This window comes from Scleropages formosus, chromosome 3 (assembly GCF_900964775.1).
Source record: "Scleropages formosus chromosome 3, fSclFor1.1, whole genome shotgun sequence".
Taxonomy (NCBI): domain Eukaryota; kingdom Metazoa; phylum Chordata; class Actinopteri; order Osteoglossiformes; family Osteoglossidae; genus Scleropages; species Scleropages formosus.
The window spans coordinates 21,950,893-21,976,650 of NC_041808.1; the positions used below are offsets into that span (position 1 = coordinate 21,950,893).

At 39.2% G+C, this 25,758-nt stretch overlaps 1 protein-coding gene across 1 annotated transcript in view; it reads left to right on the forward strand.

The window, feature by feature from the left end:
• LOC108935254 (ephrin type-B receptor 1-B-like) overlaps positions 1-25,758 on the forward strand; it is a 74,694-nt gene that overhangs the window by 45,648 nt on the left and 3,288 nt on the right. Inside the window, exons 4-12 of the mRNA XM_018753720.2 lie at positions 1,214-1,369; positions 6,313-6,648; positions 9,984-10,108; positions 14,010-14,172; positions 16,462-16,570; positions 16,981-17,045; positions 19,205-19,327; positions 19,417-19,664; positions 21,278-21,493. Of these exons, the coding sequence (XP_018609236.1) occupies positions 1,214-1,369; positions 6,313-6,648; positions 9,984-10,108; positions 14,010-14,172; positions 16,462-16,570; positions 16,981-17,045; positions 19,205-19,327; positions 19,417-19,664; positions 21,278-21,493 (1,541 nt within the window). The remainder of the gene's footprint in view (positions 1-1,213; positions 1,370-6,312; positions 6,649-9,983; positions 10,109-14,009; positions 14,173-16,461; positions 16,571-16,980; positions 17,046-19,204; positions 19,328-19,416; positions 19,665-21,277; positions 21,494-25,758) is intronic.

A 25,758-nucleotide genomic window follows, 5' to 3' on the forward strand; every position in this document is an offset into this window, starting at 1 on the left:
AATGACAGTCGGACTCAAGACACCCAACACAGCTGTTTCACATCCGTTTTTGCAATTTGTTTTCCTAATCTTTAAACACTTTTATGCGAACTGTGAAGTTTATGTATGTAATAAATATATATAATAAATACTTTTAAATGTCTCTGGCTGTGAAAGGTTAAAATACGAGACAAACCGCATTCCATATGGTTTTACTACGGAACGCAACTCTTATCCCTTAAATACGGAACGATTCCGTATTATACGGGACAGTTGGCAACACTAGACACTTTGCATGCCAAAAACTGAGGTAGCCCCACTGGGTGGAACAGGACTGAAGTCCTTAAATGCAGATGTACAGTGATATTCACTGTGATATAGAAAGGAGTTCATGAAGTATGTATTGTAATCGTTGTGGTGAGGTGAGGAGGTGTGTCTAGTTCCTCTAGGCCTGGTCTTTTCATCACTGGTTGTAGGCTCTCCGCAGTCTGAAGGCAGTTCAGCATGACTCTGGCCATGAACCGGTGAAGGCATGCAGAGAGCAACAGGCCATGCTACTGTAGAATGTAATTAAAACAGATTAATTCGGTTTTAAACTATCATTTGCATCCCCCAGTTCTCGATGGTGATGCTAACACGGAGATCTGGATTGTCCATTTCTCACAAGTATATGTATGAACACAGAAATGCACCTGGTTGCGCTGCCTCATTCGTTGCATTTTCATGACCATTGCTGGTTGGCTGAGGATGAAACGGCCAGTGATATTTGCTGCTTTCGTTTGTTGATTGGGAAGACATCGTGTTTGGGCTTTATGGCACTAGAACTAAGAGCTTTTAAATTGTCTCTATTGTACCTTACTGAATATGAAGCATACAGTATATCGTATTCATGCCGATTGTAAATTTCATCATGATGAGCAGACAAGATGTTTAGTTTAGTTACTGTCAAAAATGTGACAACTTTTAATGGGTCATTCTTTGCTTTATCACAACAAACAGAATGAGATGAATCTGACATTTTGGGATTGACACGATACCTTATATATCAATGAAGCTACTCTGTGGACCTCTACATCTCACCGATTGCTCCTTGTACCTTTTCTCTGTGAAGTGCCGGGTGGTGTGTGTGCAGCATATCATGACATAGCTTATTGTCTGCAGTCATCTCAGCAATTTTACAAGTTTAAATAATAATATTGAAAAGCGGCTGCTCTTGTTTTTTGATCCTCTGTAGCTTGTCCACCTGGGACATACAAGTCGAGCCAAGGCAGGGGACTGTGTGTACGATGCCCACTCCACAGCCGCTCCACCACGGAGGCCGCCATCACCTGTGCCTGCCGCAATGGCTACTACCGTGGGGACTCAGACCAGCCAGACGCACCCTGTACCAGTGAGTCAGCTGCTCAACCCTTCCTTCCGTGTACCGCACAAGTGTATTTCAATTCTTACCGTTCAAGTCCAAGCAACTTAGAACTTGAATCGCAAATTAATTGGTGGATCATTTTCTCAGTCCGAGTATTTTATAAGCTTTCTTTCATGTGTAAACTTTCTTAAGTTTAATTGTGTAATATCCAGAGGTGGATAGTAATGGTGTAAATGTAAGTTTCTAGTACTCAATAAAAGTTCTTTAAAAATTCTACGATTTCAGTAATTTTTGGCATACATACCTTTTTATTTTTACTCAAGTACCTATGTAAAGAAAACAAAATTTTAATTTGTTACGTTTCTATAATCCTCTAATCCAATAAAATTTCCCATTCCAGCTGTAAAAAATGGTATATATATATATATATAGTTGTAGGTAGCTTAATATTGTAAGTCACTTTGGAGAGAGTCATCTGTTTTTGAAAATATATAATCATTGCTAAATGAAAAAAAAATATAAGCCACGTGAGGGTTGGAATTGAACACTAATTTTAGAATTCAGCTCTAGAAAGTTCCAGAAGTATGTTAATTAATATGTTAATTATTATACAGTTTATTCCATTTTGGTGGCATATACTTTCCTTTACTAGAAATGCTGCAACTGTAACGTTGTGATTAGTGTTCACTATTATGTTAAAGTAACATATCTTTGAATACCAAGTCAGTGAGTTTTTTGACATTTATGTTAGTTTAATCTTGTGTGTAACTTCTGAATTCTGAACATATTTTATAGTTAAGATGGACAGTTTTTCCCCACTTTAGTCTTGTTGAACATCATTACCTCTCATTGAAACCAGTGTCTGGTTATGTGGTTATTCACCCTGAAAGGAGCACTAGCTACACATCCACATGCACTTCACACATGTGCTATCCTTTTTTTCTGCCAGAGGATGTCATCCTCAGTAGACATTAACGTCACATCCACGAAAGGTTACAGTAAGGTGTTGCTCCTCTCCTGTTGTGTAACTAGCTTGGTAACTCTTCACTAGCCAGGTAGCAAGCTCTGCGTGGTTTTTAACCAGAACATCAGTGCAATAAAATATGATACAATTAGTTTTATATTGTACTGTAAGAAATTTACTTTGATACATGTCACAGAGTAAATATTTACTAGTTTCCCCAATAAAATTCATGAAATCAGGAGTCCACTGCAAAAGTTTGTCTTTCCTTGTTCTTCATTAATGATGCTGTGGAAGAAGTTTGACATAACTCAAACAAAGGACCCAAGATGGGAGAGAGTATCTTACTTTATTTCACCCCAGTGGGAGGGAGAGTCCGCTGTCCCCTGTGTCAGAGTCTAGGTAGTCTCCCCGAGCATCCAATACACATATATTATATAGCTCTAGAAACGCAGGATACATATATGGCAACATTTCTCATTGACTTTCATTCTGCATGATCAACACGTGTTCATCTTGTGTTTCCTAATTTGTTACTTACGTATCTACTGCGCTTCCTATAGGCTAAAGTAAGGTATGCGCATCATAAAGCAGGCACCCAACACCCCTTCAATTTATCTCTAAACCTGTCAGCATTATTTATTTTCTTGTTTTTTCAGTACCAGTGTCTGGTTAGGGTCTGAGTTGGGGGTGCAGGTTCAGTACATTCCTGCTTCTCACACAATGGGCTTTCTGCAACAGTTACAGAACATGTCAGCTGGACATTTAATGCATGTCATCATTTCTGCTCAATTTTCTTATTCTTCTCTCACAATGGGCAAACCCTCTTTGCTTTATTTACATCCTTTATTCCACCATTGCCTCACCCTACGCTGTGCTGTGAATCGAGTACAATGAGCTTGCTAAGGCTAAAACACTCCTCTGATCAAGAGGGTGATGGATTGGCGAGTTTCAGATGCTGACAGCAGGAAGTTAAATGATAACTTGTCTCTTTCTTGCCCTTTTCCACGGGTCCTTCCCCATTTCGAGCAGCTGCCACTCCTCCTCCTGTGTGTCCCCACAGCTCAGGTCAACCTCCTGAAAACACCATGCCAGCCAATATTTCCACCAGCTATTGCTCTGAGCATTTTAATTGTTGCAGTTCATCTGTTCTGCCACTGCCACCCTTTCCTGGAAACTAACAAACATTGACCAAAATGCTTTTGAATCATCAGTTCTTGTGTTCCAGTTATTTTATTGGTACTGTGTTACATTTGATGGAAAATTGGAGAGTTGGACACTCTCTCTGAAAGTGGGCACGTTCATTAGGCCTGGAGGCACTCATTAAAATTTTGTGTGCTTATGAGACGTCTGTGTGCTCACTTGGAAAACTGGTAGCAGCCCAGTTCAGTTAAAATAAAGTCTAGACTTTCCAACTGTAGTTTGCTCCAGTATGTGGCACCAGGTGACACTGGGAAGCGACATTTCAGATCTAAGAACATGGCTCGGTATATGTCTGCAAAACTGCTGTGGTATCTGTAATATACAAAAAAGACATGTAATATACGAAAGACGTAGAGTAATGATGTATGGCGAATATCCCATTGCATGTGCAGGCAAAAAGTAGCAAGCCAAGGTGATTGCGAGATTCTGGATTCCAGGAACATGTAGATCGCTGACTCAGCAGATGACACAGCTGTTCAGGCAGCTGTGACTGTTGACAGAAGAGGTGGTAACAGTACTGGCTGAGCTGACAAAGCAGCCAGACCATCACCTCTTCTGTACTGTACCAGATGCTGGTGCAAATAAAAGAAAATTTTTCTCTTAATGTAATGCATAAATTGTGCTTTTGCTGAGATGTACGTCACTTTGGACAAAAGTGTCGGCTAAATGAATAAATGTAAAATGTGAAGAAATATTTTATATATAGGGCTGATAATGAGATGGGCAGGTAGGTGGTGCAGGCAATACGTAAACACAGCCGGATCTGTTCTTTCTGCCAGCACAGCCTGGTTAAAAGGCGTTAAGCCATGCGGAGGAATAATTAAGTAAATCCCAAAGTGGATTAAAGCAGCCAAAAGGAGTCGAAGCAGACAGCAGTTCACTTATTAATTGGCTTCTCTGTTTGCTGGTGCATCGTTGCTTCCTACATGGGAGGCAGAGGTTTGCTGACAGATGACAAAAAAAAAAAAAAAAAAATTCTAGGAAGGTGATCAGAAATCGTGATATTCTGATAAACTTTTATATAGCTACTTGTGTGATGAACATTGGTTCAAATGGTGGAAAGAAACAAACTAACTGTACTTTAGAATCACACGTCTGCATCTAAGTCTCTCTTCCTTCTAATAAAATGCACACATTGTATTTTCTATGAGATGTATTTCACTTTGGAGAAAAGCATCTGCTAAATGAATAATGTAAATGTAAATGCTGGTTGTGTTCAGATGCTGCTTTTTTTTTTTTAACTTATTGCAGAGTAGTCAGACACAGTATTGAAATAAAAGTACAATAACTTTGAAAAAACAATTACTCAAGTGAAACTCTCAGGTTCAAAAACTACTCAAGTGCAGAAGTTACTTTGACTCAAAATAAGCTTTTTAATGTTATGAACAAGTAGTAATGTTGACTTCTACAATATGCATTTTTAATCTTTTCAGTAAATAAAATTTGTTGTGCAAGTAAAATTAAGGCTCACAATAAATATGACTTGTAAATGTCACCATGATACTGTCTTGATAATTTTAATAAGAAAAAATTAAAACATTAAACGTGAACAAAATCAAAAGTAACAAAAAAGAGAGTGCCAGACGTGTAACTATGTAAAACAAATTTTTTTTCTTACAAAAGTTCTTCAGTAAGAGTAAAAAGTGTCCATGTCAAAATGTACTCTGAAAAGTACAATTCCTTCAAAAATTTTACCTGAGTACAAGTAAGTAACTCATTTATACCCACCTCTGCTCATGTGCACTTTCATATTTACAGGCACACGCTGTTATAGATTTGCATATACTGGATCACACACATAAAATGCACTTCTAGACCAAAGTAACATACATATAAAGTGTAAAGTAAATAAGACTTATTATAAAAACAGGACTCCTAGCTGTCTCTTTTACTTGTTTTTGAAGTTCATATGGGATTTCTGTTTTGCAGTTTATTGACAGACCTGTAGGATGTTGAACTCCAGTAGACTATTATGATCTAGGAAGCAAAAGGTTTTACACTAGTGGGCTACACTAGGCTAGGGTTGAATAACATTAGTTATTTGTAGTTGGCAGAACTCTGTAGTGGCTATAATTAAAAAAAATGGTTTCTTTGCACTTCCATTTGCATTTATTCATTTATCAGATGCTTTTCTCCAAAACAATGTATATCTCACTATATGCACCGATTTTCATCACACAAGTAGCTGCAGAAAACTCAGAATAGACGAATCCTGATCACCTTCCTACAGTTTTTTTTTTTTTTTTTTTAGTTTAGTTTTAGTTTTGGTTTTCAACCACTTGAAGTAGTTTTGCAGGATGGCCCATTATAGTACAGGACCAAATGGAGTGACCCTCCAACTATCTTTCTTGCTGAATTTAGATCTTACCGCTTGGTAACTGGAAATTGTGACTTTATTTCTCTGTCTTTAATTTAGAGGCATAAATTATCTAGAGCAGAAGTTGTGTGTCTAGTTTAGAACCCAAAACTGGTAGATTGTGGCAGAAGGATACTGCATAATGTGAAACGATCAAGTACATATCTAATAAAGTATCATCAGTGGACTGAAAAAGTACGTTTACTTAAAATGCCATTATGGTCTCTTGAACTGTCATTGGGAAGAGGCAAATCTCACAAATCTTGAAGTTTCACAAATCAATTTTTAGATCTGATTCAAAGATATTATTGCATAGTAAGGACAAACTAAATCCAGGCCTTGATTTTAAAATTATGAGAAATTTAGTATAGCTTCAGGGGGCACACCTAACATTAAACACATGGTAAACACTTTTGAAATTTACCCCAGTCTCTCATGTTGTGCATGCAGGTGTCCCGTCCAGCCCACTCAACGTCATCTCCGTTGTCAATAAGACGTCAGTGACACTGGAGTGGCAACCACCGCGGGAAACAGGTGGCCGGGAAGATGTGATGTATAATATAATGTGCAGGAAGTGCCACTCCACCCAAAGAGTGTGCTCACCTTGTGATGACAATGTGGAGTTCGTCCCTCGGCAGCTGGGTTTCACGGAGACGCATGTGTTTATCAGCAACCTATTAGCACACACGCTCTACACCTTTGAGATTCAAGCAGTTAATGGTGTCACCAGCAAGAGCCCCTACCCTCCTCAACATGTTTCCATTGACATCACGACCAACCAGGCTGGTATGTTCACAGATTCTTCTTCCTTCCTACAATGATAGAACGAGTTTTATTTGCCATCAACTGTATTTTTTGCACAGTTGCCATGCGTTTATCTTTGAACTGGTATTCTGTTTTATAGCATTTACTGTAATTCACAAAGAAGTTAGACATCTGTGTTTCATGTTTTTCTATTGCTTTGGTGTCCGTACTTCCAGAGTTGTCTGTGGAAATGCATCTCCCAAGATATCTTCTCTTTTAATTAAAGTAAGATGAATGATAATTTAGGGCAGGAAAAGTATAGAACAAATTAAATAACATGCCACGCTAATCATTTTTGTTTTCATCAGCGAGTTCTTATTATCTAATATTACGGGCTATTAAAAAGTTGACATAACCCTAAAAGATAAAAAAAAAAAGTTTGCTTTCTTGCAATTTCTGCCCTACAAAAGGTGTCATTTCAAGATCAGTAAAATTTTTTCCCCACTTTTTATATAAGTCTGTGATCTGATAATGAAAAATGACTTCATGGCTTGTCAAACTACCTCACTGTTCATGATTTCCTTAGTAAGTGGAATATTTTTTCACTGTGTGTACTCTTCATCACCCTTCTAACTTTACCGCATTGACTAACTACCCTAAGCACAGAGCATCAATAATTACCTCAGTATGAGCAACAAATACAGGCCTGGAGATGATGTATCTCTCCTAGCGATCAATAAGGCATCTTAATATGTGTTCATAGTTGTATAGATGCGGAGCTCTATGACTAGAAGTTGTATGTATAAAACACAAATGTGTTATTTTTGCAGAATGCGAAGCTTACGGAAATTATCTCCCTGCGCTTTCCTCTCTGTGTGTTAAACTGGATTCTTGCTTAAACAGCAGGAGAACTAGCATCATGGTGGCATTATCCTCACCAAATAACCAGTTTTGTGTATCTGGGTCAGTCTCGTGAACTTTAAACTAAACCAGATGAGAAAGTTGTCTGTTATGGTAATGACTCCTCAGCATTTTTTGCTCACAATGATGGGAGCGTTAATGACCCAGCAAACATTTTGATAACATAATCTTAGGCCCTTTAGTGTCTTTCAAAATGATTAATCATTTTATTTGTACTTCTTTAAAATTTTCAGCAAGATCTTATTACAATAATGAGAACTCATGGTGTTACAAGGGTTACAGAAAAAACAAGTGTTAAGGTTTAAAAAAGATCTTTAATGTTAATTTCTTGATGAGAGATCATGGAACAATCAAACATTTTTGAAATCTTGTCTGTAACTACAATAAACACTTGAACAAAGGTAATTGATATGAATAACCTATCAAGACATTTGTATTTCTTATTGTGGATTAAGATTTTTAACAATATTTATGCATTATTTCACATTAATAACACAATTTTAATTTGAGTTGTCATTAAAAACTATGCATTTAATTTATAGATATTTTTAATCTAATACGTTATGATAATGCGACAGTAAAGCAAGTGATAATATGTATTTTTAAATCTTTAAGGCTGAATAACTGAAATCACCACATCTGTCATTTATTGTTTGTTCATAATATTACACTTTTTCAGATTCTGGAGTCCCAAATTATAGGGTTATGAGTGCCAGTTCCAGTTTGTGCAAATCTGGCTATGCACATTCTCTATGAAAATGGGGATCTGATACCTCTTGTAATGGGAGATCAGTATATTAGATACAGAGTGCTCTATCAAATGCCTTCTAATGAAAATGTGATTAATCATGTGGAAGAAAAAAATTAGAGAGTCTATAAATGACTTTTTAAACACTACAATATAATGATGATCCTTTGTCCTGTGGTGAAAGGAGACCTTTTCTGGCAGCCCAGCACAGGCAGCAGCAGACTTTTTACTCTTCAGTAAACTTCCTGAGGCATTTGGAGCCTAGCCCACAGCAGAGGGGGTGACCGCACACCCAATGGTTGGGAAAGGCTTAAATTAAGCTGTTGAGCACAGCAGTGCTGTAAGAACTTCATGTGAACAGCTTTAACCCTTGTTCTAAAAATGCATACTTTTTCGTACACTTGAGCTCTTAATTTGCCTTGATTTATTTAACTAAAGGAGTTGGTGCCTTAGATGACTGAATGCACTACAGGATTCAAAGGATGTTCAACTGTGTGAAACCAAACTTTTGTAAATCTAAGAAAACTGTTCCAGTAAAATTTGCTTCCTTTATTCGATCATTCCTAAAATGTCAGCTTCTGAGCTGATCGGCAGGTGTGCAATTTGAATCCAGCTGAGAATGTGTGAAGTTTGCGTGTTCACCCTGTTTCTGAGCACAGCAAATATCAACAGAAGAAGGCCATGGCCAATCACTTCTGTTCCCTCCATTGCTTAATACGTAGTTGGTATGAGTCGACTTCAGCTCCATGTGGCATTTCCATTGCTAAAATGTAAGCAATGCCTAATTTAGATAGTTGTAACATTAATCCATCACAGGGTATAAATACACATTTTGTTTACAAAATTAAAAAATTATGATGAGTCTTTAACTAACACTTGGGATGCAGCTTGGGATTCCCTGAAATAAAGATGTCACCTTTTACAAGAATTCATACTTAACAAACAAATTTGTTTGGTGAAATTCCGATTACAAGCTATCAGTTTTCACAAGAAACGCTTTATGAGAGCAAATGTTTCGGTTCAGTTTTGTGCCTTGGTGATGTTGCACCCAACAAGAAGAGCAGGATCCCACACATAGAGCATGGCTTCTCCTGCACACATCAGTTTCAATGAAAGCCTTATTTACAGTATATTAAAACTTGAAGTGATTAAATGCACAGAATTCTCTTGAAAGATGTAATCAAAATGACTGTGTGACTTGTTTAATGATTCTTCTAATACAAATGACACTTTACCAATAGCTTACACAGAGGGGTTGTGAGCATCATGAGTAATTATGGTAATTACAAGAATTGACTCATTAGGTGGTATTCTGATTATTTCTGTAAAAATAATAAGAATTTGTATTTTTAATGTTGCCCAGGTGAAAGAAGCTTCTCAAAGTGCTTTACAATAAAGAAGATATGTGGGTTACAAATGTAAAGAAACTGGTTCAAACTCATTCAAAATCACCATCAAGGGAAGATTTGTTAGGTGCCTGCTGTGCAAAATACAAAGAGAAAATAATAGTTTTTGTAGAATGGTCCAATGATGGTGATCCTTTGAGGTAATAGGCTAGTATTACCCATATACAGATTTAGTGTGATGATTGGATGGCAATAGGTCATCCTGTAGGTCAAGTGAAGTAGCAAAATTCTTATGGTTCCTGTTAAATAATTTGTGGACATTTTGAGAAGCTGACACTGCCTGTTCTCTTCTTGGTGTTCAGCTCCTTCCATGATTCACACCATGCATCAGGTTACTTCCACCATGAAGAGCATTACGCTTTCGTGGCCACAGCCTGAGCAACCTAACGGTATCATCTTGGACTATGAGCTGCGCTACCATGAGAAGGTAAGGTTGGAGGTCTATGGCACCATAACTTAAATACTTGGGGCAATATCTCTCCTTAATTCCATCGCATTTAAACTCTGTAAACCCAAACACCAATTTCTATATTGCAATATTAGACTATAAGCCTCATAATACTATACTATGCATTTTAAAGACTGTGTGACATATATGGCAGCTGAAGAAAATAAGAGTAAACTCATGATGTGCTGTAAAAGTTGTTCATTCAGTGAACCTCAGTTGAAGAGACTCTATTTATGTGCATTTAACAGGGAAAATTGTAATTCATTCCAAGACCACCAACAAATCACCCATATTTCACCCCAAATGGAAAAAATAAAGAAAACAATAATACACGTCACTGTGTAATAATAATCATCCTCATTTTCATTATTAATGATTTTTTTTTCATTTAAAATGCTTAGAAAATAAAACAATTTAACAAGTAACTCAGTTACAGTGCTTAGTGAGGTGGTGTGAAGTGGAGAGCTGAGGAGGCAGCTACTGTGTTGTTGCTGAGGTCACAAGCTGGACTTGTGTTCTACAAGGTTTGAGTTGTATTCTGCTGAGCCTGTTTATTTGAAACCACAAAGAGTGCTTGCAGTACATTGTTTAATTTTTTAATTTGGTTCGCCAAATTGTGTGCATTCCAAAACTTGATCTCTGCATTTCTAGACAAATGTCTTTGTTTTTCATAGCATTTTCTACATACTTAAAAATAACAGTCTTCACACCTATGGGAATACATTTCCATTTTAATACTGGCTTTTCTTGGCTTTCTTTATTCTGTTAAGTTCACAATATTCACAATAGTAATCACTGCAAGCAAGAAAGTTTTTTAAGGCTGAAATTTGTTCTTGAAAAATAACATACATATTGTGTACGTTATATGTCATTTCTATACATAATATGCTGTATATAATATACATTCATGCCTCCAGAATTCAGTAACAGGACTCTTGGTTACTGGAATGTGTATTGTTGAGTCCACTGTTGTGTTCAGTTATGCAGCTGCTGCCATATGGAGAAAGTGTACAAGTCACTTAAGCTTCTGATGTTTACCAGGTAAACTAGATAAGTGCACCCTTTAGAACTTGTTATATTTGTGTACAGCTCTTGATCATTGCTATAGTTAATAGTATAGAGCAAGAAATACATACAAGTATCCAATTAAATTAGTTCACATTTTGCTAACTAGTATAACAAGTAGTTAACTAGTTATACATAAAATTGAATATATTTCCTGAAGTTAATGGAAAAGAGGTGTACTCTGGTGGACTGATACTGGCTCCAGTGGACTGATACTTCTAGATCTGCTGAGAAAACATTGGTTTAAGGTTCTATTGGATGTATAGGTTCGGGTTATAGTTGTGTTGTTTTTGAAGCAAGTCTTAGAGCTTTTGAAAAAAGTGCCAGTCAAATTTTGAGTACACATGTCCAAAACTAACTTTTACAAGGTCTCTTCTATAGCAATGTCCACAGTTGTAGGATGTGTGTGTTGCATCACTTTAACTCTTTGACTCTGTCCAGTTTATCATGCAAGTCTTGCCCTGGTGTACTCAGACTTTTAACTGGTACAGCATATTTAATGTCTGTCTTTGTCATGGGGAGTGTGGTGGTGCAAAGGGTTAGACCCGTGCCCCCTGTGTAGCAGGTTTGGGGCTCAAGCCCCCCTTGGGGTACCTTGCGGTAAACTGGCATTCTGTCCAGGGTGTGTCCCCTCCCCACTTGGCCTTGTGCCCAGTGTTGCCAGGAAGGCTCTGGCTTGCCATGACCCTGCTTGGGACAAGTGGTTGTAGACATTGCATTGCATTACGTTAGGGGGGTGTAGTGGCACGTGGGGCTTGACTGGGTCAGCTGTGTGGCAGGTCTGGGGTTTGAGTCCTGCTGGGACTGCCTTGCAGTGGAGTGGCATCCTGTCCTGGGTGTGTCCCCTCTAGCACTGTGCCCTGTGTTGCTGGGTTAGGCTCCAGCTTGCTGCAACCAGGCCATATCTTAGAGTATGAAGACAGACATTGTCAATGAATTTTGCTATTTTTGTGGCAATAGTGCACATGCCTCCTGTAGAGAAACTGTGATCCAGCAGGAGAATAGTATGAACTTACTGCCCTTTTACCTGTGGCTCATACACTTGCCACTGTGGCCACTAGGGAAGAGCACTAAGCACAGGAGACCACAAGCAAATTGCTTTTGACGCCATCTTTCTTTTGTCCCTCTTTGTGATAGCGGAAACCAACATAGGCAGTTGTTTCCAAGGCCCCTCCCCCCATCCCTGTCTACCTCTTCCCCAGTGGTAGTGATGGCAGTCTTCACTTTGCTAACCTCTGTCCATATACATAGGTGATTCCTTATTTTAAGGAGAAAACATGCATAAAACATTAAGACATTAATTTATTTTTCCTCTTAGAGACACTCCATAATTACAGCATCTCAAAGACAAGATGGTATGTCCAGGCCTTTCAGTGAGAGGATAAAATATTGTTCCCACTCCAGGCCTGATTTATAACAAGCTTGTATTGTTCAGAGAAAGCATTTAACAGTGGGACATGTGTAGCTTTCATGTGCTACAGGGCCCTGTTCTCGAAAGCATGACTTTGATCTGGATGCATATGAAGATTTTGCAAAATGTTGCTATGGAGCATCCACCTCCTGCTTGGCTTACTAAGCTCTCTGGGCGACGTAGGGGCAGAGAGTGGGAACTGGGAGCAGTTCTACAGGGCAGTCTTTGCCACCAATGTCAGCTTATAGACACACAACCAAAGTGCCCTCTTTGAAGGCTTCATGGCAGCACACAAACACACTGACTGCTGGTAAAGGACAGAAGCTGAGTGCTCTGCTGTCTGTTTCCAAGTTAATTCTTTGCATTCACACTTCTTTTGTGATTACCGTGGTAATATACAATACAGACATATGGAGAAATATACTGTTTAGATGGTTTAATCTGAACCATATGGTGCATACTGTATATAACCTCATTTTTTTATAATGTATAAAATTTAGAATGTGAATATTAAAATTTTTTGATAGTAGAACTCTTTTTAATACTGCGTTCCAAAAATCCAGCAATACACGAGCAAAGTCCGAGCAAAGTTTTCTAATATCAGGCGTTCACACTTTCTTATAGCCCATATGGGGCAAAGCTTTTCGCACCCGCTGTTCCAACCAGATACCAGTACGGCAAGATCCATCAGGTGGGGTCTCAACACATTAAGTGAACATTACATGGAACCTTTAGGCCTGTTGCCTATGTGTAATTAACATTCCAGGTACACTAAGGTCCAAGGTATTAGAGTCATTTTATGTTTTAGTGATTTACATTGGAAGGAATGTAATACCCACTGTAACAAGCATTTGTCACCTCTCCACACACATTATTTGTGGACACCTTTGACAACTGTTCACATATACCATATGTACATGTGTTTTACAGTAGATATATACCTGCCTGACCTCTGAGCAAGCACACCAACCATTTCCTATTTATTTATGTACTTATTTACCCAATGTGGTAGACGTATATCTGTCTGTATGTTTGTGTGAACATGTGTTGTATATTGAATGCTACTGTAACCAACTGCCTTTTCCACCTGGATAAAGTTTTATTAATTAATTTAATTTCATTCAATTCCACTGTGTCCACTTCCAGATAGATCTGCGGTGGGAATGGGTGGGGAAAAAAAAAAAAACAGATAATGTCGGATGTTGCGAACAAATAATGTCAGACCTTAGGTCAAAGCCCTCCCTTGTTGTTTTGGTTCAGTATGCCTTCTATAACAGTTCAGCAACAATGTAAGAGCAGCTTGGAACAGGGTTACTATTTTGTCATCTACTCTGGCCTGTTTTAGTTATGTTCCCCCGCTGGGAGCTCAGTTCTATATGGCTTACATCTCCCCACTCATCACAGGACCACAGCGAGTCCAACGCATCGGTGGTAAAGACCCAAACCAACACAGCATACCTTGAGAATCTTCGTCCAGGTACTGTGTATGTGGTGCAGGTGAGAGCCCGCACCGTGGCTGGCTTCGGCAAATACAGTGGCAAGCTCTTCTTCCAGACCCTCACCTATGGTAAGTGGGAGTATGTGTGTGGTTCAGCACCTTATTTTAATAACTGTCTACTTAAATTTTTTCACTAAAATATTCCCACAAGGAAAGTGAACACTGGAAAAATGTATCCGACCATGGACACTTACATTTACATTTATTCATTTAGCAGATGCTTTTCTCCAGTGCAACTTACAAAAATGTATTTCACCATCAAACAGATACAGATGCAGTTCATGTACAGTCAGTCTGATACTATAGAAACTGAGTGGAGTGTGTTGTGGTATAAGGGTGTATCATGCAGGTGTGTTGATGCGTTAAATAAGCAGAGACTTTTATTGTTAGAGTTAGAGTTCATTGCTATTCTAATGCCCTTGGTCAGTGAGGTGGTTGAAAGGGTTTATGTTGACTGTGCGAAACTGACAGTTGATGGTTGAGTTTGGTTTCCAGCCATCATTAAACAAGCATCTCCGAGGCCTCGCATTGTACCGCCATCTGAAACCTCTCAGCAAGCATCTTGCTCGAACTTACAGTTGTTTGGGTGGAACAGGTAGAAGTAACTAGAGAGAGAAAGAGGGTGAGATATGAAGAACTGGTGGAGGACTCAAAAGGCTAGTGGGCAAGGGGTGTGCAAGTTGCTGGGAAAGTCACTCTGTATGGTCCGTAGTATACTGGGTATCGGAGACAGTGAGAGAAGGAAGGTCATCAACACTATTACTGAGGCTGAGTTATGGATGAGGAGGTATGAATTGTGGATTCAAGGTAGCCCTACCTGGATGCAGGTTTACATCTCATATCCCATCAGGTTGCCTGGGTGAGGGTCTTTGATTTTGGGACCTGAAATACCCGGTGACTTACATCATTTATGATGTGTCCAAGCACTTGATCAGATTATGATATTAAAAAACATTCCTCCAGGAAGATCCTGCTCTGTACACATCACCTCTGTCCCAGCACTCCAAAACTGAGTTACTCTAAAATTTTCATATGTGTAAGGGACTCAGCGGATCTGAAGGAGACGATACTGTACTCATCACTTGGTGGATAGATTTTCACGTTTCTCCTTGCCCTGAGAGTTCCCTGAGAGTACTCTGTTACTTCCTTATGTAAATTGCATTTTTCAGAAACAAGTCAACAGGGTAATTTTGATCAGGAAAGCCAAACTGACTGGTCTGCACATCCAATTTTCAATGATCATTAGCTTTTTTCTCTGCAGTGAAAAATTGATAACAACACAAGAATAGCCGCAAAAATTGTAATAACCCTAATAACTGTTACAACACTTAGCAAAAAGAGTTGAACTGCTGATGGCAGAACATGGCAGTCAGGATAATGGGACCAGGCTTGGACAGATGTTACTACCAGGTCTCTTGCACTCATCTAGCCTGCCCTGCAAAATACAATCAGCAATTCTGCCCAGCCTCCCTCTACTGTACTTCATGCTATGTGTACACTGTTGGCCATTATTATGGTGTACACTGCATGGGTCTATAGTGATTTCCTAACTCATTTTTGTTCTCCATATCCACTTTGAATTACTGTATACTGAACGCATGAGGGTGTGTGCTTTTTTCAGCAACAAATTTGATTGATTAAATTCTTAAAATGTGAAATGCTGCATTTCACAGCAAGGATTAGTGAATGGAGTGATCAGATGAAATTGCATTTTGTTATAATGTTTGTTTTAATGAATGTAGCACTGTTGGTGAAGGAGAGCTGGGAGGTTAGTCCTTGGACTTCTAATCCTCTCGGGGACTATTTCAACTGTTCAGACTAGGTTAAGTGATGAAGAACAAAGTGATAATGATGATGATCATAATTTTTTCTGTGAAATAATTTTAAAAAGTTATCATCATACCCTTGAAGTACTTCATGAAAATCTGTAGTTCATGCTTTGGTTTGACAGTGTCCTTTATTTTACAGGGCCTTTGCCTTATTGCCACGTCATTGCCAGAGCTGCACTGATATCCAGACATTTGGATTATTATATATGTTTACAATGTAAAATATAAAGTTAAAATCAACAAAAAAAATGTCTTGCAACTAGACATTTCTGAAAACATAAATATCAGTTTAATCTAGTTTTACTTTTGGGAAGAATGACAATTTCATTCATGTTCAGTGTATTTAAAAGGATTTAAATGGAGGAATAATGAACATCTGAACAATTCTTATATCAGGATAACATGTGGACGATGGACTCATGACTTAGTGTCTCTTATTAAAGAGAAACCCCTGAATAATTGGTTTTGTTTTTTGCTCCTAAAGCTCCCTGTTTTTCTCCACCCACCCCCTTGTCTTCCTGGTTTGTAGAAGACTACAAGTCTGAATTCAGAGAGAAGCTGCCTCTCGTCATTGGTTCTGCCGTGGCCGGCGTAGTCTGCATTGTCTCCCTGGTGGCCATTTGCATTGTGTGCAGCAGGTATTGTTCCTTCTTTAGTTGGAGCACCATAGTAGATGCTCCTACATTCTATTGTCTCTACTGTCTCCTGTTCTACATAATGTATTAAGAGAATATAACATGCCCTGTGCTCAATGAAATATTATAGTGCTACTGGCATTCTTGCACCAGAACTTCCTATTTACTATATAACAGGTGCAGTCTCAGATGGACTACAACATTCATGCCAATCGATCGTATCATACTCCTCCGAAATAAAAACATCCAGACATTGTTGTTATGACTAATAGATTAATATTTGTATCATTCTCATTATGTGCTTCTCACAATTTCTTTGCATCAGGCGGACCATGATTCATATTCAGTGGTCATTGATTTGAGCTGGGTTCCCTCATTTCATTAAGGCAGCCTTCTTTGTCACCGACTTTTAGGAAGCGAGTGTACACCAAGGAGGCCATTTACACTGACAAGCTGCAGCACTACAGCACTGGTCGTGGTAAGGCACCTCTTTTCTTTCATATATACTGTACATACACAAATTAATTTCACTGCGTTTGTCTTTTCCAGGCTGAGATCATTGCATGCGATTACTATAGTCTGTGAGATTCATTTCAATCTGTCAGTTATAATGATAATGATAATGATAAGGGATTTTCCTAACCAGTAGACTGGCTGACAGGGAGGAGTAAACATGGTGCTGGAGCAAAGTAGAAGCTGCAGGACAAGTAAGAGGCCCATCACAGTCACTGGCTGGGCTGTGATTAGTCTGGATTATGCTACTTTCTGAGCAGCATGTCTCCAGGCTTCTGCTGTGTCAGAGTGTATTTACAGAAATTTCCTTAAAGTCTTCTGACAAAAAAAAAAACATTCTTTCTGCCCACATCCTGAGAGGTCAAGTTCTGACCACTGGTATGAGAAGGGAATCAAAATATAATTATCAAAGTATGAAAAATAAAGCAGAGGCAAAACAACAACAGAAACAACCAAAGGAGGAAATTAGAAAAAAACAATGTAAAATGCAAATAATTAATTGTTTCATTACTGAATTCATGCTGCTATGCGACGCGTAACTGTGATGAGACGCAAATGCTCAGTAATGACAGACTCACTAACTATGACAGTAAACACCTACAGCATTAATGTTCAAGAGTGATGACAGGCATTCAGATCTTCATTTGTATATAGTAAGACCTTATTTACCTCTTTGAGTCAAGTGATAATCACTTTCAATGTGCAGACCTCGGCATGCTACATTACAAATTGCCTTCCTCTTCTTCTTCTCACTAGTAACAGGAGACACAAATGGGCATTTTGTAGAGATGTTAGATGCACAAAACACAATATAGATACAAGGGGGTATCCAAAAAAATACTGGCAACAAAGAACACTGTGGAGCATTGGTTGTATACACTAGTGACCACGTGGCAGACTGGGAGATGCGAATTGCTGCCGCTGCCCAACATCATAAGAGAATATCATACCACATATCGCTTGCCTGGGAAAAAAATCAAAATTCAAAGTACAGTTTCTGCTGGATGCGTATCGCGATCACACTATCGCAAGTGAAAAAATCGTAAGTTGGACCATCGTAACTCAGGGACCGTCTGTACTTCATTTTTAAATTTTTCATCTATAATATACATTTCTGATTTTTTGCTAGACTAAAGGTCTTCCATTTCTGCTAATGGAAAGTTATTATCCTCATGATTAAAATAGAAGATGGGATGAAGAAATATTCTCTTCTGCCCATTCTACCCTCCTCACCAGAAGCATCACACACACAGACACACACTTGGTTATGTCTTTTTCAACCTGCTGGAAGCAGTGACTCACCTTAGCTGGCATGAAGCAGTGCTTCACACTGCGTGGGTTTTCTTTATTTATGGTCCTGCTGTGAGGTTGCTCTGAAAAAGCAGGGGGAGAGCTTTGCCACAGAGGACCCAAGCTCTAAAAGAGGAAGATACCCTGCCGGTCTAGAGGAGTCTGGTCTGATTAATCACTTGTTGCCTGGGTAGAGCCTGTTGTTGCACATTATAAACTAAACTATTGTTTTATACTGCATAATCTCTAGGTAGAGCGATACCCCCAAAGTTTATATCTTGCTCTGCTGTGAAGTTCTGCTTGTTGTACGGTTGACCATAGCTGGCTATACTGTCCTAGAGCAAGCTTTCTGAAAGTGTATTTGTGTGTCACACACCTGTCACTGTCCTACAGCTCTTCTTGAGGCCATATGTCTGAGTGGCATGGTGGCACAGTGAATAGTGCTGCTGTCTGATAGTGCCTGGGTGGTGTGAGAGGACAGGGGTTCAATCCCTGATTGGTCTGTGGGGAGTTTGCATGTTCTCTCTGTGTCTGTGTGGGTTTCCTCTAGGTGCTCTGGTTTCCTCCTGCAGTCCAAAGATGTGCTGTACAGGTTCCCCCATAGTGTGTGAGTGACAGAGAGAGTGTGTTACACTGATGTATGGATGAGTGACCCATTGTAAGTAGTGTATCTAGCAGTGTAAGTAACCACGGTGAATAAGGTGTGTGGGCTGGTAACACTACATAGAGTTCATTGGAAGTCACTTTGGAGAAAAGCATCTGCTAGATAAATAAATATATATGTAAATATGCCTAACTTCCATTGCTCCACTGTGTGCCCCACACATTTTTAAGCCTCTCCTGGGATGAAGATCTACATTGACCCCTTCACCTATGAGGACCCCAATGAGGCAGTCCGTGAATTTGCCAAGGAGATTGATGTCTCCTCTGTAAAGATTGAGGAGGTCATTGGGGCAGGTATATCTGTTGTATGATCAACTACATCTGTATCTTGATTGACATGTCACTGTCTTTCAGAGCATCTAAAATGTGCCTTACTCCTCCAGGAGAGTTTGGAGAGGTGTACAAGGGCCATCTAAAGCTTCCTGGGAAGCGTGAGGTCTGTGTAGCCATCAAGACTCTGAAGGCAGGCTACACTGACAAGCAGAGACAGGACTTTCTCAGTGAAGCTAGCATCATGGGCCAGTTTGACCACCCTAACATTATTCACCTAGAGGGCGTGGTCACAAAGAGCCGTCCTGTCATGATTGTCACAGAGTTCATGGAGAACGGTGCTCTGGACTCCTTTCTTAGGGTGAGTGATGTGGGTTCATGCTCTGCTTTCCTGTGATAACAAAAGCTACAGAAATGTGCAGAAGAATTTCACTGGACATTTCATTCTTTCGCATGAATGAAATGACATAAAACATTAGCTTTGTCAGTTTTTCTGTCTCAAGCTTCATTCATATGCTGCTAAAACTGACAAAAAATCAGATCAAACTCAATGTCAAAAAAGCTATAATGTCAAAAAGGGAAAATTGGAAAGAGCAAATACCTTTCTCGCAGCACTGTACATTAATGTATACACGTATAAATGGGTTTATTTCTGTTGCTATGTTTGATGATTTGAGGCTTTTTGGTGCTGATTCAAGTTTGACTTTTGGTTTACTCCAGGCTTATTCTTTTTGATTAATGTTTTGATGTTTGCTTTGTTTCTTGACAGTGATGCGTAAAGCTTCTTCAACAACTAGTCATCTCATCAGCATGCTCAAGTCTCCTGCTTCCTTGAAACATGTGCTTTTGTCAATATTGTCCTACTTTCTTCTAATCGCATGGATTTGTTTTCCTTCCGCTTTGATCTACTGCGAGTGTGAAAAAACTTTGAAGCTGCTTTTGCTTATTGCCGAATTCTACTACTGCTCCCATCAATCTTTCTGCCCTGTTCTTAGCTTGAATTCCAATTAAAGTGGGCTTCCGGGGATTCTTTCATGCAGACAAAGCATGTGGTTGAGGGCTGCATGCTCAAAGCCTGTGGGCACTCCTGCTAGAATCTGAAGTTGTGGCTGTGCTGCAACAATAACTACAGACAAACATCTTAGCCAGCAGCAAACCTATTTTTGGACAATGTATGTCCATAGGACAAAGGATGTTTTGGAACAGCTTCAGGAGTTTTGGTAAAAAGAAATACTAAAAGGCTGAGAATGGTACTCAGAAATGGGGTCATGACAACCTTGAACCAGAGCCTGGAGCTCTTTGTTATCTCTGGATGTCATAAAAATGGCATTCAGGGACATCAGAAAGGTGGGATTCATGTCAATTTAGCCAAAATAACAGGTAATGCTTACAATGTCTTGTCAAAATTGTAACAACCTGTCTAGCCTTCCATTGCAGATTAGACTTCCGAGAGTGCAAGAGCGTACTGAGAGATTTCATGCACCTTGCAGAATATTGTAGTGACTGTGAGGTCCCTGCTGTCAGGTTTATAGTGAATGTGAGGCCCCTATTTAATGTGTTATGAAGCATGAAATCCTTGCTGCAAAGTACGCAATGAGTGCTACATCCTTCCTGCTAGATTAGTACTGCACGGTGTGTGTCCGATCTTTTATGTAAAATGTTTTGAAATGGGGGGCGCGGTGGCGCAGTAGGTTGGACCAGGTCCTGCTCTCTGGTAGGTCTGGGGTTCGAGTCCCGCTTGGGGTGCCTTGCGACGGACTGGCGTCCCGTCCTGGGTGTGTCCCCTCCCCCTCTGGCCTTACGCCCTGTGTTGCCGGGTAGGCTCCGGTTCCCCGTGACCCTGTATAGGACAAGCAGTTCTGAAAGTGTGTGTGTGTTTTGAAATGGCATTAGGAAAATTAGGTAAAGCGGATAGCATTGCATAGCTCCATAATGCCTAAATGGGGGTCCATTTCTGCTTTCTACCCCATGCAGCAAAATGATGGACAGTTCACTGTCATCCAGCTGGTTGGCTTGCTGCGTGGCATTGCCTCAGGTATGAAGTACCTGTCAGAGATGAATTATGTGCACCGTGACCTTGCCGCCAGAAACATCTTAGTGAACAGCAATTTGGTGTGCAAGGTGTCCGACTTTGGCTTGTCACGGTACCTGCAGGATGATACATCTGACCCAACCTACACCAGTTCTTTGGTAAGTCCTTTTAGCTAGATCTTCTGCACAAGCCGGGGGGGGATATCTCCCGCTTCTCTTTTGTAATACAGACACCCCTCTACTTACGGAAATTTCACTTATGTAAATCCGGATTTATGTAAAAAAAAAAAAAAAAAACCCAGCATGCACATTATTTACGCATCGCGTTTTTATTTTACGCAAAACATGTGAAATACGTTAAGCTCTAGTCTGCGTAGCCAGACAAGACAGGAAGCTGCATCTTCCCAGTTCTTGCATATTTTGAGCCATGAATGTGTCTCCTCTCATTAGTGTAGTGCTTTTTTCCCCTATTTTTTACTCATTTCATTATTCAGATTGCCTGGTGGAAAACGTGCACTTGAAGGAAAACGAGAACCGTCTCGCAAGTGTACAGCAATCAATTTGGAGATGAAATTGAAAATAATAAGGAAGTATGAAGGTGGACAAAGATTATTGTCTATAGCACGGGAACTAGGTTTAGCCATATCGACTGTGAATACGATAGTGAAGGATGCTGCACTTACAAAGGAACATGTGAAAGGAACAGCTATCATGAAAACAACACTAATAACGAAGAAACATCAAGGTGCAATAACTGAGATGGAAAAATTATTAATGTTATTAGGTTGAATGGTGGGGGAGGAGGGGGAATCTGACATACATAACTTTTTGACTTACGTAAGGTGTTGAAGAACGGTCTATTTGCATAAGTTGAGGGTGTCTGTATAACATAATTCACATTTGATTGCTGGTGATACATGATAAAAAAGTATGTAGGAGTAGTATGTCCAATTCTGGAATAACTCCAATATGAAGATACTAGTCTAAGAGGGTAACAAGCCCGATGATAGAAGAGTGTAGCATTAAAAGCATAGAACAAGCCAAAGAACCAAAGGCCAAGCTTTTATGGCTGCTGGAAGAGTGATCCCAACCACATCTAACAACCTGTGAACTTTTAATTTAAACAATTTGTAAACACTCTTCTGAATGACTGTAATGAACTTCTACAGAGCTCTATAACGTTTTAGCATGTTTTTTTTTCTGGATTGATACGGTAGGGGCAGGTTGTGACATTGCAGCTGCGTTCTTAATTAGCGAGGCTGCCTGAAAATGATTTCTTTGGTTAATCCTTTTTTTTTTTTTTACCTGTTTCTAAAGAGTAATCCTTGACACTAGTAATTGTATTCTTGAGCTGATAATTCCCCATGGGAACAGAGAACTAAGGTAGGTAGTTTCAAAAGCAGTTCAAAAAGAATCATTGGGGCTGTGTTTGACTGGACATAACAAGGACACCACAAACCTATTTGACCCAACAGCTAAATATCTTTAGTTTGGATGCTGGGGACAGAAAGTTGAGGTGACAACAGGAAGAACTTAAACAGGGTCGGCAAAGCAGGGCTGCCATTGTGCTGAACATAGGTGCTGTGTCAGCTGCAAGCTGAGACATGGCTATTTTGTTGTAGCTTGTTGGTGAAAGTATTCTGAAACCGCACAGGACAAATACCACTACACAAGCTTGAAAGTACAGAACACTGTATGTAGGATGTAATTATGGTGAAGTGTAACAACAGCCAGACATCAGAGTACAGTGAGAAGGATTCATTTTCTGTTTATTTTAATGCTGAAAAATACAATACAGTTTATTTTGTTGACTACCTAAATATAGGGAAATGTTTATGTGTGTATCACTCCCTTCCCAATTTGTTGCCTCAGGATGTTCAGCAATGCAAATGCAAATAGCACAATCATACCACAGTTAACAAATCTATAACCATTACAACACAATTTTTAACAAACGCATAATATGAACCAGTAAAAGAAGAAACACAAATACAAGGTCAACTGACTACACACATTTACATTTATTCAGTTAATACTTTTCTTCAAATAACTGCATTTTGGAACAGGCAAAGAGCTTTAGATGCACACATGTGATTGTTAAATCACAGTTATTTTGTCCAGTAAAACCATTTTTTTCAGCATGCAGTATATAAGTAGCTGCCTATAGAATTCAAATGTATCTCAAATGCAATGGTGATCATGACAAATGGTATGCTGAAAATGTATAGAGCTTTTTTGGCAATCAGGAGAGAAGTGTTTTGAGAATTTTCTTGAGTGCTGAAAGAAACTCACCAGTTGTAATAGAGAGAGGAAGTTCATTCCATCACATCAGTGGCAAAACCAAGAACCTACAGACTTTTGATTTTGGACCACAATGCAGAAGAGTGTAAGTCTAATGCGGGGGGTATAGGGAGTGATGAGATATTGTAGTTATCATGGTGTAGATTCTTTGACTTTCTCTTAAGCTCTAAGCAGAATCTTGAAATGAGTTGAGCAGCTACAGGAAGCTACAGGAACTATATCATTATGACCTGGGCCAGAAGTTCTTAACTAATGAAGAAGATGAAATTACTGATTTGTCTAGTTTGACAAAATTCCTTACAGGTGGATCGACATGCAAGGAGATGGAGGATCTCAGTCTTGGAAAGTGGGGTCTGGTGGTTGAATGAGGGCCAAGAAAAAGAAGTCAGCTCTAGCCAACTGGAGAGCTTCTGACACTGCAAGGAAGGCAGTATCATAATGATGTTGAATCCACACTGAATCCATCAAGGAGGTTATTCTGGGCCAAGAATATAGAAAATTGGTTGTAAGCTGCACATCAAAGATTTTTTGAGAGAAAATGTAGAAAACAGACAGGACTGTAATTCTGGACTGAGTTTGGGTTCTATATAAAATTGAGATGCTATTTTAAAAGCAGATCAGAAGCAACCAGAGAAGTGAGGAATTGGAGATTCACAAAACAAAATGAACAAGTTGTGAGGAAATGGATTTGTGAGAAAGGTGAAGGGATGGGATCAAGGGAGCAGGCTGTGGCTGTATATGAGAGCAGAAGGTCAGATTTCACTTTCTGAAAGAGTTTGAAATGCAGGGAACAAGACTAGCATTTATGGGGGGGTGGCTGTCAAGAATTTGTTCTTATGGAAACAATTATGTCTCTAAAGAACAAGACAAAATTGTTAAGTCTGTGCAGAGAGCAGTAAAGTGATGACACAGAGTCAGAGAATCTCCAGCAAGCATTTCTAGTTGAAGAGATCTATCTGGTATTTTTTGAGAGATCCTGAGATGTTACCAGTGGCTGGCTGAGCCTGAAGGAAAGCTGTGTATATCTGTAAACTCCCTTGTTTTTCTTTGCTTCATTATTTGGTTTATGCCTTGCGTCTCATGTGTTAATTCTTGCTACTGAATACCCATCTGTGACTGTTTGTGTAAGGAGGATTAGATGTGGCTCTGTGGCAATCATGCAGTTGGCATTGACACATATTAAATTAATGAAAGGTTAAAAAAAAACTTAAATTCTAATTTTAACTAAGAAGACTACTTTTTGGCTCTGTGTTGGTAAAGCATGAGCTTTCTTCTTCTTCTCCTTCTTCTTGCTATTATTATTATTATTATTATTATTATTATTATTATTATATAAAGATATTATAATAATAAGAAGAAGAAGAAGAACAACAACAACAACAACAAGAAAATTTTGTGGAGTTGATCCTTTAAAAAGTTAAAATACTAGAATTTTTAATCACTCATTTTTGAGTGCTTTTCCTTACATTTTTGTATATATCTTTTAAGCAAGTTTTGGAGTTATAAAAGGGGTAGGAGCATATTGGACACTGTAAGGAAAATATTGCTTACAGAATGTGCTAGTCTTGCTACCCTGATCAGATGCATCATACTCTGGCCTGCACAGAAGTGATACATAAGTGTCACTCCCAGGGTTCCTGCAAACAGACTGGTCACCTGTTATGGTCCTGTAAACAAGCTGTGCTATGTGCCATGTCTCTTTTAGTCCAACAGGGTTCTTGCTTTTGCAACATGCCTTAAGCCTTTCTTGAGAGTGGGCTGGTTTTAAATTCTGTAAATACTATTCAAAGCTCTATTCCCTGATGTATTCTCATTTTTTCTGAGTAAATACACAAAAAAAAACACTTATGTATTTTCCCAGTCTGTGTTTGCCTTGGCGTGTTAATGATGAACTTTATTAAAGTAAAGTTTGGCAGCACTTCATCCCCCACAGCATTAATTACACCTGCATTTGCTATGACCTCAACTGTGTTGATGCTGCCAGAAGAGGAGCGGCACCCACTGCTGTCTTCAGCAGGCAGGTAGGCAGAGGAAGCAGGTACAAAGCATTGGGAAACCTGTGTGAACAGCCCGGACACTCTGCTTGCACTACATCATTGTAGCTCTACTGTCACTGTCAAAGC